The following is a 12,823-nucleotide window of genomic DNA, read 5'->3' as shown; positions in this document are numbered from 1 at the left end:
CCACCAGTAGGTGTTCAGTGAATGAAACAAAGAAAAATGCCCACCCATGAAGGGTTTAGCTGCCCTCAGGACTCAAAAGATGTCAAAGAGCTAGGCAGAGGCAGGCTGCATATGTAGAAGAAAAGTTGGCTGTCACCTAGGGTCTGACAAAGGATTGTTACGATGGTTGAGGACTGCAAGTCAGTCACTAGATAGGGAACCACTCACCTCCCATGAACTGCAACGGCAGCAATGCCAGTCCTTTCTATCCGCTTCACAAGGCTCAGGGTATCTTCCAGCTGGGGAAGAGGACAGTCCAGGGTGGTTAGAGAAGCTGCCCAGCGAATAGCTGCCAGCTCCAAAAGTGAGCTCAGCCCCACTCCCTCCTCCAACCTAAGTCAACTGTCCTCGAGAACCATTCACCTCCTCCCAAAACAACATCCTTTGAAAAAATGGACCTTGAAATGTAACACGTCATCCTTACCGAGGGCAGGATGCGAATCTTGCAGGTCACAGGTCTGCGAGTCCCTTTAACAAGAGTGCTGAGGATCTGCAGAGAGGAAAACACAAACACTTCTGGAAAAACCACCACAACTGCTCATACTAATTAACTCTGTTACAGACCTGTGCATTAGGCGCATACAGTGATGTATGTCAATTTCTTGGTAAAACTAGAAAATCTTTTCAATTTTTAAAAAAGTTTCAGCTTGGGGCGCCTGGGTGGCTCAGTCGGTTAGGCAGCCGACTTCGGCTCAGGTCATGATCTCGCAGTCCGTGAGTTCGAGCCCCGCGTCGGGCTCTGTGCTGACAGCTCAGAGCCTGGAGCCTGTTTTGGATTCTGTGTCTCCCTCTCTCTGACCCTCCCCCGTTCATGCTCTGTCTCTCTCTGTCTCAAAAATAAATAAATGTTAAAAAAAAATTTTTTTTTAAATAAAAATAAAAAAGTTTCAGCTTAACATACTCCCTCCTCCAAAGGATTCTGAGGCCTAGTCCTGGTTGAGAACACATGGCTGACAGCTTCATTCCTGCGTGAAAGCAATGTTCCCTGAGTGCTGTTCCAGGATCTACTGAGCGAGAGAGCAAGGAAGGTTTTACAGGTCCTGGGCCCTGTCCTCATATGCCTCTCTTTAGGTGAGTCAGATATACAGAAGTGAAATGGCAAAGGAAAAAACAACATATTCAACACATTATAAAGTGTTAATTTGCACAGTAATTGCAAAGGACTTCAAAGAAAGATCAAGAAGTTATACAGGAAAGTGTCAGAGAAGTGTCAAGGCCAGGTCACGTATGAATCAGAGATCAAGAGACATGTAGATGACAGTGAATGTCTGTGGCATTGCTATCTTCTTCCCTTATCGAAAATTTCAGGCCAGGGGTGCCAGGCTGTCTCAGTCATACAGCATCCAACTCTTGATCTCAGGGTCATGAGTTTGAGCCCCACATTGGATGTAGAGATTACTTCAAACTAATAATTTTTAAAAAACTATTTTTTTTTTTTTTAAATTTCAGTCTAGACAAGCTGGAGGGAAGGTGATCCCAAGAGCTCTCTTCTAAGAACTGACTGCCAGAAGAGCAGAGAGGACACCCATGCAGCTGGTGCCAGTCTTGGTTCTAGACAAGTGGGGGCAGCAGAGAGCGAGACTGAAAGAACCAGTCAAGGAGGCCTTTCAGGGACATTCTCTGGCAAACCGCTCCAGAAGACATGAGACGAAGAGGCTGGGCTGACAAGGCACGTTAACAGATCACAGGCAAGACAGGGCCTGTTGGCCCAAGGACCAATGCCAAAGACTGGCAGGAAGGAACAGTCCCCAGATGCTGCCCCAGGAGGCATACTGGACCTGTGGTCCTAGGGTCACTCTGGCAGGCCTTAAGGGGGCAGCTACCCTTTAAGGCAGTGGGGGTGGGGAACTGCCAGATCCACTGAGATACACAATAAAAAATTCTCCCTTGAGTCCTATCCCTCACGCTAACCGTAGCATATCTGGAAGGTTCCTTTGCTATTGTGGACTTAGAATCCCATAATGTTTGGGGTGCCTGGGTGGCTCAGTCAGTTGAGTGTCTGACTATTGATTTCGGCTCAGGCCATGATCCCATGGTTGTGGGATTGAGCCCCGCTTCAGGCTCCGCGCTGAGTGTGGAACCTGCTTGGAATTCTCTCTCCCTCTCCCTCTGCCCCTCCCCTACCCATGTGTGTGTGTGCTTTCTCTCTCTCTAAAATAAATACAATGAAAAATTTTTTTTAAAAAAATACAAGAACCCCCTGATATTTGGTGACTGAAGCAACATGAGCTGGTTTGATCCAGTTCTCTGTTTTGCAGAACTTCCTTTGCTGTATTTCATCCAAGTAGCTCTAAGCACTTTCTTTGGTATTTCTGTTCATTTCATGTGCTTGTTCAGAATCAGGAAGGAAATTAGTAATCAAAATGCCCAGCCACCTGCAAAGGTCACATTAAGGGGAACGGGTGACGAGAATCTGTCTTCTGGCTAGGCCCTAGCATGAAACCCCCCTAGACTCAACTCTCCCAGATCCAAGTCACACCACCTGTCTCTGTAGTATGAAAATCAGTGAGGGAGAAGGACCTGAGATAGGCTCATAACAGATAACACAGATAACACAACACATCTACCCACAAGCAGGCTCAACTCACCAGATCTACCAGCTGACTCAAGAAAAGCAGACTCTTAGCTCCCCTGGTTGTTGGGGAATGAGTGGAAAGGAGGATGGAGAGCATAGGCTTAGGTATCACTGAGAACCGAGTTCAAGTTCTGGCCCTGCCAGTTGTTAGCCTTGGCCCAAGTGCAACATGCACAGGGGGATGCCCTGGGCAGCCACGGGGGTCAGATCTTGGAGTCCAGGGGTTAGAGAAAGGATATTACCAACTAAGAGTCTAAAACTAAGGTCCTTGGGGCACCTGGGTGGCTCAGTCGGTTAATTGTCCGACTTCAGCTCAGGCCATGACCTCGTGGTTTGTGAGTTAGAGCCCCGCATCGGGCTCTGTGCTGACGGCTCAGAGCCTGGAGCCTGCTTTGGATTCTGTGTCTCCCCTTCTCTCTGCTTCTCCCATGCTCATGCTCTGTCTCTCTCTGTCTCTTGATAATAAATAAATGTTTAAAAAAATTTTTTATTAAACTAAGGGTTTTAACCTAGGAAAGATGTATCAGTGTTACCAAGAAAGATTTTTCAAAAGACTAATTAATACTTCCTCCCTGCCCCTATCTACCCCACGCCTATACAGAATTCTCAACAGATAGAACACCAAAAAGAGAAGAAGCAGAATGAACTGAGCAGTTTAACTCTTCTGCCTCATGTGTGAGACATGTCTTATCCACAGAGGGGCAGTGGAGAAGACAGAGCCAACAGCCTAGGTAGGAAAAGCCAGAAAACTGGAGAATAATAAAGATGTCTGAGTGCATGTGTTGTAAAGCAACACCACCCCATACCGGGCCCTCTTCCCCAAGGGGGGGGTGATGAATTTGACATCCACAGTTGTCCACATCCACTCCATCCTACACAGAGGGGTCTGACTAGAGGTTCCTAAGTACAGATGTCAACTGATCCATAGCTAGACACTTCTAAACTACACCCAGGCACCTCTAAACTGAGATGCCATCAAGAGGGAGCACTGATATTGGCATAGGGGTCACAAGACCATGGCTCTAGACACTGCTCTGCCTGCTACTTACTTGCTATATAATCTTGGGCAAACTACTTTTATCTCTCTGTGCTTTAGTTTTATTATTGTTGATCAAATAGAGATAACAAATGCCTGCCCTATTTACTTCAAGGGGTTTGAAGAACAAATGGAATAAATGCTAGAATATATTTTGAAAAGGAAATTACCCTACAAACTGCAGGGATGTACTATAGGTACTATATACATATATAGGCACGTTATATATATTACTACAGTACATACTATATATATTACATGTTATGTTATTTATATATAAGTATTATATATTATTATTATACATACAGTGTGCACATATATGTGTGTGTGTGTGTGTACCTATCTTCACATGGGGAAAATGAAAAGGCACCAAGCTCCTCAACACATTGATCTTCCAATATCCCAAAGACAGTGGGGCTGGAGGAATATATATGGTTGAGCTGCTGACACAGCAGCCAGCACAAATAATGGCAGCTTTCATTGGTGGTTCCCTATCTCAAGTTACTCTAGCCTATGAGAGGCACTAGAAGGTTTAAAGCGCAGACAGGGAAGCCGGAATGGAGGATGAAAACAAAGGAACTAAGAGGGGCAACAAGGAGAGAGCTGGTAGACTGACAAAGAAGTAAAAGGTGCATATGGCTTGGTAGAAAATGTCACCCCTACAGGCCCTGGCAGCTCACAACACGGTGACAAACGCCAACCTGTCTGCAGGGCCTCATAAACCTGACTTTTGGAATCACCAAGGGAAGGGGAGCAGAGGCGACCAAGTTCAACTTGCCTCACATGACACTGGCCAGGCTGCTCTCAAAGGCTGGTGGTGGACTCTGCCAGTGTGGAGGGGACCCACTTTTGCTCTCAGCAAGCCCGCTGGGAGAGGCCAACCCCCACCACCACTGGCACAGAGTCTGTCCACAATCTACAGATAGCCTGGCCTATGCTCACATGATCTTCTCAGAAGGTAGATAGGCAATACAGAGGAGCCTCTAAATGACTCCTTAAGCCCCTCGGCTCTCAGTTGACATGTCTCCAAGCCCCGGACTTTGGAGGAACTCCAAGGCTGCTATGGGTTCGCTCAGGGGTTCCCAAACCTGACTGTATGTCACAATCACTGGGAAGCCTTTCAAAAATTTTCCAGACTCCAGGGGTGCCTACCTGGCTCAGTCACTAGAGCATACGACTCTGGATCTTAGGGTCGTAAGTTTAAGCTCCACACTGGGCACAGAGCTTACTTAAAAAAAATTTTTTTCAGACTCCAGGTGGAGTAACTGATAAACTGAGTCATTAAATCTTGGGGGAGGAGGGGTTCCTGGGTGGCTCAGTTGGTTAAGCGTCCGACTTTGATTTCGGCTCAGGCCATGATCTCATGGTTCATGAGTTCGAGTCCCACATCGGGCTCTCTGCTGGCAGTGCAGAGTCCACTTTGGATCCTCTGTCCTCCTCTCTCTCTGCCCCTCCCCTGCTCACGTGCACATTCTCTCTCTCTCTCTCCGTCTCAAAAATAAACTAACATTAAAAAAAAATCTTGTTGGGGGAGATGAGGGTGGGTGCATGTTCAGACAACTCTAGTTCACAGGCAAGTTTAAGGACCTCTATTTTCACTCCTGCAGGACTTACCTTCTCAATCTTGTCAGGGTCTGACAGCAGAGCAGCTCCCATTCCCCCCTAAGAAAAAGCACACAGAGGGTCTTCTTACACTTGGAGAAGGGTGGTCCCTCCCCATGGTATGGCAACGTGGTGTGGCAACCTGGCACTCACAGCTAAGAGACCAAGCAAGGTTCACTGGCAATTAGCACTTCCCCTCAGCAAGAAGGAAAGCAGCGGCAACTAGGCTCACAATGCCAGGGATCAGAGTTTGATGAATTCTAAAAGTCATCACTCTGATCCTCTTAGCAAAATCCACAGATCTATCCAGAAGTGGGTTCTACAAAAATTGTTTTTCAGGAGTGCCCATTCCCTACTCAGGATCTCAGTGTCTCAATAAGCTAAACCCCACAATCTGCCAAGCCCTTTAAAAAGCAATGAAGCAGGGGCGCCTGGGTGGCGCAGTCGGTTAAGCGTCCGACTTCAGCCAGGTCACGATCTCGCGGTCCGTGAGTTCAAGCCCCGCGTCAGGCTCTGAGCTGATGGCTCAGAGCCTGGAGCCTGTTTCCGATTCTGTGTCTCCCTCTCTCTCTGCCCCTCCCCCGTTCATGCTCTGTCTCTCTCTGTCCCAAAAATAAATAAAAAACGTTGAAAAAAAAATTAAAAAAAAAAAAGCAATGAAGCATTCTCCCTTCGAAATGAGATCCAATGTACCTTCATCTTATCCTACCAACACTTGCTTTGGTACCACCACCGCCAGCAAAGCCACTTAGAGGAATATAACCTGCAAATCTTGTCCAGGCTCTTCTTCCCTGCCAACAACAATGCTCCAGACCAGCATCAAACTCTAGCAAAAGCCCCAGCTAATGGAAACCAACAACTTGAGGAGCTACTTAAATCCTGACATTAACACCAGTTGAGTTTTGACGGTGAGATTATTAGTGATTGGTGTTTTTTGTTTTTTGCGGTTTTTTTGTACTTTTCTATATCACACAAGTTCTGGACAATGGTATGAATTACTTTAATAATCAGGAAAGGGGAGGATCTCTACAAGGGTAAAGGGACAAAAACAAACCCAATAAATAAATCGCTTGTCAGTATATAGACTGCATACCAATGAATGCTCATAGGATGATGGGCTCAGAAGTTTTAAGTTATTACAGTGTAATTTCCTATTTAAGGATGACAGATTAGAATCAGAGAACTCTGAACCACCACAGACTCAGCCAGCCTGAGCTTGCATTTCAGAGGAAAATGGGAAAAGCAGAGGAGCTACCAGCCCTGGACTATCTTGTTACAGATACAACCTTAGAGGCCTTAAGGAAAGCCCTGGCCACTCACCCCAACTCCGTGTGTCCTCACGCATGATCCAGCCCTTCCTTGGGTAATCACAGAATCTAAAATCCAGTCTTACTGGCCCTTCCACAACAATGGTTTTCTCAATTAGTATTTCCTTCCTTCCTTCCTTTCTTTTTAACTTGTTTGCTTTTTTGAACAGGTGACACATTAAAAATTTTCAAGGTTCGGGGCGCCTGGGTGGCTCAGTTGGTTAAGCGGCCGACTTCGGCTCAGGTCACGATCTCGCGGTCCATGGGTTCGAGCCCCGCGTCGGGCTCTGTGCTGACAGCTCAGAGCCTGGAGCCTGTTTCAGATTCTGTGTCTCCCTCTCTCTCTGCCCCTCCCCCGTTCATGCTCTGTCTCTCTCTGTCTCAAAAATAAATAAACGTTAAAAAAAAAAATTAAAAAAATTTTTTTCAAGGTTCAAAAGGGAAAAAGTAAGAACTCTCCTCCCTTGAGGAATGGAAAACTTTTCATATTATGTTTTCTATAAGGCTTCAATTTTTGAACCACGAGAAGAGAGTGGCTATTCAGGTGGCATGTACTGGTATAGCACACTGGTAGACATCTGTTCTGACCGGTCAGGGCCAGTGCTGTACCAGTTGTTAGTTATTTTGAGAAGCACCCCTATAATGGGAATTTATTCCCTATGCCAAACCAAATAAAAACTTGGTTTCCTTCCCCAGGGAAAGGCAGTGTTACTAGTTTCCTGTGTGTCTTTCCAAATATATTCTATGAAGAGAAATGTAAATATATACATAAATATTCATTCCCCATTCCTCATATATAAATGGTGGTATACCATATCTAATTTGGCTCCTTGCTTTTTCATTCCACAACGTGTCAGGGAGATTATGCCACTAATTTAAACTCTGCTCCTTACATAACTCAGAAGCACAAAGGAGTAATTAGAAGACAGCAAAATATGGTCCCAAGTTTTCAACTCCTCATAGACAATTTCAAACCTCCATAATCCCTTGAAATAGCTGTCGACAAGCCCTGTGGTTTTCAAGCATCCAAAGATCCTTTCCCTCAAGTAGCCTTCTGCCTCCTGGCCTAAAGCCAAAGCCCCAAGCCACATAACTCCTGGGAGCAGAGTGCCTGACTCTGGGCAGTGGATCCAGGGGGACATCTGCTATGTCTACACTGCAGATCCTGACCATGAACCCTGTGATAAGATTCCCAGCGGCAGCCCTGCAGTCAGTCCCAAGCTGTTCTTGTTTTCTGCCCCACACATGCTTTTCTTCCAGCAGTCCCAATCACACTGAAGACCAACTGTCCTCCTGGCTACTGGTCTTTCCTCCCTCTCCCGCAACCACTCACCCCACCTCCCCACACCCGGTCTGATCATTTGCCACCCAACTCCTATCAAATTCTACTCCAGTTTCACTTCTCCTCTCCCCATCCCTGGTCTCCCCTATGAGCCCAGGACGTTCATCTCCTAAATCTGTGTTTCTAAGTATTTCTACACAGAATATATTTGGAAAGAGATAAGAAAATAGTAACACTGGTTTCCCCTAGGGAAGGAAACTAAGTTTCTGATCACATGCCTTCTCTGTTCAAAAAGGTGAGAAATATCAAAAGTCCAAGTTCAGCTAATCTGGTCCTAACCAAAATTTACAATCCTGTGCTCCTCTGCTTTCTCTTTGTCTTCCGCTACCCAACTCTCAAGTCAAATCAAGGTTCTCTGCCTCTACCTCATGTTGGCCTCCAGGCCCCTGCCTCTGCCACTCCCTCTGCCTGCAGGGTCCCAAATCTCCTCATCAAGGACCACATTTCCCTATATGATACTGAGTTTAAGGGCTGCCTTTCCACTCCTTTCTGTGAGCTACCCTAGCACTATGTTCTGACCTTCTGATATGACAATGGGGACACATGTATTGCATGCTCTATTTTTTTAAATATATGTCTCAGTTTTATTCGTGAAACAACAAAGTCCTGTTCACATTTTTTCTTTTAACATTCACATCGTTAATTACTCACGCATAAGTGCTCTGTGTGTGTTTATCTATGTGTGTATGTGTATGTGTGTGTATATATATAAAATTTTTCCTGAACTATTTCCAGGTAAGTTACATTACATGATAGCCCTTCACATTGAAATATTTCAATGTGTATTTTCTAAGAATAGAGATATTCTTGGGATGTCTCATTGGCTCAGTCAATGGAGCATGCAACTCTTGATCTAAGGGTTATGAGTTTGAGCCCCACATTGGGTATAAAGATTACTTAAAAATAAAATCTTAAGGGGCGCCTGGGTGGCTCAGTCGGTTAAGCATCCGACTTCGGCTCAGGTCACGATCTCGCGGTCCGTGAGTTTGAGCCCCGCGTCAGGCTCTGGGCTGATGGCTCAGAGCCTGGAGCCTGTTTCCGATTCTGTGTCTCCCTCTCTCTCTGCCCCTCCCCGTTCATGCTCTGTCTCTCTCTGTCTCAAAAATAAATAAACGTTAAAAAAAAAAAATTTAAAAAAAAAATAAATAAATAAAATAAAATCTTAAAAAAAAAAAAAAGAATAGAGATATTCTTACAAAACCGTAGAAGAGTTATCAATTTGATAAATTTACACTGATACAGTATTTCTAGCTAATCTACTATGGTCCATATTCCAATTTTGCCAGTTGATCTAATAATATCCTTTTGAGCATTTTTCCCATCTACTACAGGATCTAGTCCAGAGTCAGGTACCATACTTAGCTGTAATGTCTTGTTAGTTGCCTTTACCCTGTACCTTGTACTTGTAAGGCATATAAACAAATCAGTTTACCTTGGTGGAATACTCTTTTGGGCAGCCCATGTTGACATCAATCCCAGCCACATCATTTTCCCTGGAAAAACATGAAATAGAAAAGGTAATAAATATTCAACTTAAGGAGAGAAGTTAGAGTCAAAGGCACGGGTCTGTGTTCATGAACCTCTTGCTGTGTGCCTCAGTAACAGAAGGTGAAAAAACTGGTCTCTGAAATGTACAACTGCCTTCCCTGAGCAGAGCTCAAGAGGAAGAGCATTTTGTGCTCAAACATCTACAAAGGGCTAGTTGTAGAGGACTTTGCTACTTGGGAATTTTACCAGATAATCCAAATACTGAGTGACAGCCACACTGAACCCAGTCCCCAGAGTTCCACTTCTGACTGGGGTAGTGAAAGCTATTTGTCAATGCAAAGAAGTGACATGAGTATAAGAGCCCCTTCCCAGAGCACTGGTTCTAGTAGAAGTTAAAGGACTGTCTTTTGTTTGCTGGGCTGCACAGATGGCTTACTCCAAACAATTTTCCGATGTGGAAGGACCCTTAGCTCATCTTCCATTATGTATACAGTTAACAGTCTGTAGCTACTGCCTGAATTCCTTCTCACCATTATTGTAATTAATAACAACAGCTAACAGGGCGCCTGGGTGGCTCAGTTGGTTAAGTGTCTGACTCTTGCTGATCTTGGCTCAGGTCATGATTTCACAGTTCGTGAGATCGACCCCTGCGTCAGGCTCTGTGCTGACAATGCAGAGCCTGCTTGGGATATTCTCTCTCTCTCTCTCTCTCTCTCTCTACCTCTCCCCAGTTCACTCTCTCTCTCTCTCTCTCTCTCTCTCTCTCTCTCAAAATAAATAAATAAACATGAAAAAATTTTTAAAAATAATAATAGCTAATACTAAATGCTACGTGCCACTTACTGCAAAGACATCTATATGCATTATTTAATTTACCCTCCCCTATAATGTTAGAGGTAGGTAGTACAACAGGTCTCTTTTTTTTTTCCCTAAGATTTTACATTTTATTTATTTATTTATTTATTTAATGTTTGTTTTTGAGAGAGAGAGAGAGAGTGGGGGAGAGGCAGAGAGAGAGTGGGAGACAGAATCAGAAGCAGGCTTCAGGCTCTGAGCTATCAGCACAGAGCCTGATGCAGGGCTCAAACCCATGAACTGCGAGATCGTGAACTGAGCCGAAGTCGGACACTTAACCGACTGAACCACCCAGGCGTCCCTATAGGTCTCATTTCAAAGATAAGGAAACTAAGTTCTCAGTATGGTTAAGTAACTTACCTACGGTCACTCAGCAAGCAGCAACCCAGAATTCCAACCCAGGTCTGTCTGACTCCAAAGCCTATCTCCTTAACCACAGTACACTCCCACCTTCATTAATTTAGGCAGCAATGAGCCTTACCTACATTTCATGAGACTTAAAACCTTAGGGCTCATAGTCGTAAGAATCCCTGGAAATCCATGAATAACCCCTAAAAAATAGTCACCCAAGCAGAGGTTATCTGGGATCTGGGCACAGTGGGTACAAGTGAGTCCCAGGCCCGCCCTTGAATGCCACAAACAAAGAAAAAGAAAACAGACATTCTTCACCTGGAAAGAGAAGGTAATGAGTTAAGAGTCAGGAGGGTGGTCACCTCCAAAGTCACCAGAAATAGTAAAGCTTCACAGGAGAGGCAAGGCAATCCCAAAGGGAGAACTTACACAAGTCTGGCCACAGCAAGGGCTCGCTCTGCATCTGAAGTCCCCTGGGAACACAAGAGGCTGCATCAACCACCATCCCTGACACAGAAACACATGCATAGACAAACACATCTGTGCATGCCATACGTGCGCATGCGTGCACACGCAGCCACAAATAGAATCTGCTGGCATTCTCTTAAACAGCCAGCCAGCCCACTGGACTGGCTGTCGGAGGTAAAAATTGGACTTAGAAGGGCTAAAAAATGTCCTCAAAGCTGTGATTACTTTCAAACATATAAAAAAGTTAACAAAATTTTATAGTGAACATTCATATACTCACTACTTACATTCTACAATTAACATTTTGCTATATTTGCTTTATCATGTCTACCCCATTATTCTTAGCATTTTTTAAAAATTTTAAACATCATTCAAAACCTATTTCTGAAAAGTCACCAAAAATGCCCAAAGTGAGAGAAGAGCACTAGGAGTCATTATAACCCTAACATGAACAAACTACTCTTGAGGAAACCTAATTTTCTTTCTATGGGAAATATATACAGACTATACAAAAACAAAGAACATGAACTGAATAACCAATTGTAGGGGGTAAAAATATTTAAGTCATGCCAAACAAATAATTAAGGAAATTAAACTTGGAAAGGAAATTAAACTTGACACTGGAGGCATGTAACAGAGAACTATGGCCTGATTTCCTTAAATTGTTTCTACCAGTGTAATTGCGCATGAACAAATCTTTGAAAAACATTAAAGCAGAGTCTTAGGAAACCACAACTATGCAACAGAGCCCAGCCGTTTAAAGATGGGTGAGCCTTGGGAGGGCGCTCAGCCCTGGGATCTCATACCATCTGGAAGACAACCCTGCTCTGTTCTCTTTTGCAGGTGCGGAAGACTACTCGGTCATCAGGAGCAACAAAGTCCACAGTGCTCAGCACCTCTGCAAGAAAACACAAACACATGGGGTCACCCAATGAGGAAGCGAGTTCAACCTAGCCTATTCCCTGGAAGAAAACACAGCAAAAGTATCACTTTGAAGGGGAAAAAGGGATACTGGAAGTACACACAATTCTTAAAAGAAATCAGTGTATACATGGAGGCTTCTGAGGTGCTGATGATGGTCCCTTCCCTGACTTAGGTGATGGTTAGTTACATGGTTGATTGCTTTACAGCTATTTGTTATACTGCATGCTTGTGTTTTATGCACTATCTTGGTGTAGTGTTTACATTTCACAATTTTTAAAACACTGGAAAAAAATGTACATACAAGAAACCTTGTCTATGTTTCAGATTTGGCCCATATTTTCCCAGATGTCACTCTGAAGTTCAATAAAGTTGCCCTTTCTTTTTGTTTGTTTGTTTGTTTGTTTGTTTTTAATGTTTACTTTTTAGAGAAAGGGAGAGAGACAGAGTGCAAGTAGAGGAGGGGCAGAGGGAAAAAGGGGGTTGCACAGAATCCAAAGCAGCCTCCAGGCTCTAAGCTGTCAGCTAAGAGCCCAATGCAGGGCTCGAACTCCACGAACCGTGAGATCATGACCTGAGCCAAAGTCAGACGCTTAACCGACTGAGCCACCTAGGCGCCCCTTAGTGGTTCTTACTTAATTATTTATCATGTGCTAAGTACTATGAGTGGAGATTTATTCAATCACAGTCAACTCTCATTATGTGGACTTATGTACTTGCAGATTTGCCTGCTTGCTAAAATGTACCTATAACCCCAAAATCAATATGTAGAACTACCAAAAAATATTCGGTCACCTGATGCATGTCTTCCCAGCTGAGATCAAACAAGGCAATACTCT

At 44.3% G+C, this 12,823-nt stretch overlaps 1 protein-coding gene across 4 annotated transcripts in view; it reads right to left on the bottom strand.

The window, feature by feature from the left end:
* DUS2 (dihydrouridine synthase 2) overlaps window positions 1-12,823 on the bottom strand; it is a 51,436-nt gene that overhangs the window by 11,402 nt on the left and 27,211 nt on the right. For all 4 annotated transcript variants that reach the window (XM_058706196.1, XM_058706195.1, XM_058706197.1 and 1 more), the window contains exons 4-9: window positions 11,870-11,961; window positions 11,025-11,068; window positions 9,334-9,394; window positions 5,265-5,312; window positions 464-529; window positions 208-278 (exon numbers count right to left, since the gene is read on the bottom strand). In XM_058706196.1, coding sequence (XP_058562179.1) covers window positions 208-278; window positions 464-529; window positions 5,265-5,312; window positions 9,334-9,394; window positions 11,025-11,068; window positions 11,870-11,961 — 382 coding nt within the window. The remainder of the gene's footprint in view (window positions 1-207; window positions 279-463; window positions 530-5,264; window positions 5,313-9,333; window positions 9,395-11,024; window positions 11,069-11,869; window positions 11,962-12,823) is intronic.

This window comes from Neofelis nebulosa, chromosome 17, assembly GCF_028018385.1.
Source record: "Neofelis nebulosa isolate mNeoNeb1 chromosome 17, mNeoNeb1.pri, whole genome shotgun sequence".
NCBI lineage: Eukaryota > Metazoa > Chordata > Mammalia > Carnivora > Felidae > Neofelis > Neofelis nebulosa.
The sequence above is the reverse complement of the archived record's forward strand: the minus strand, read 5'-3'. Positions and strand labels throughout refer to the sequence as shown.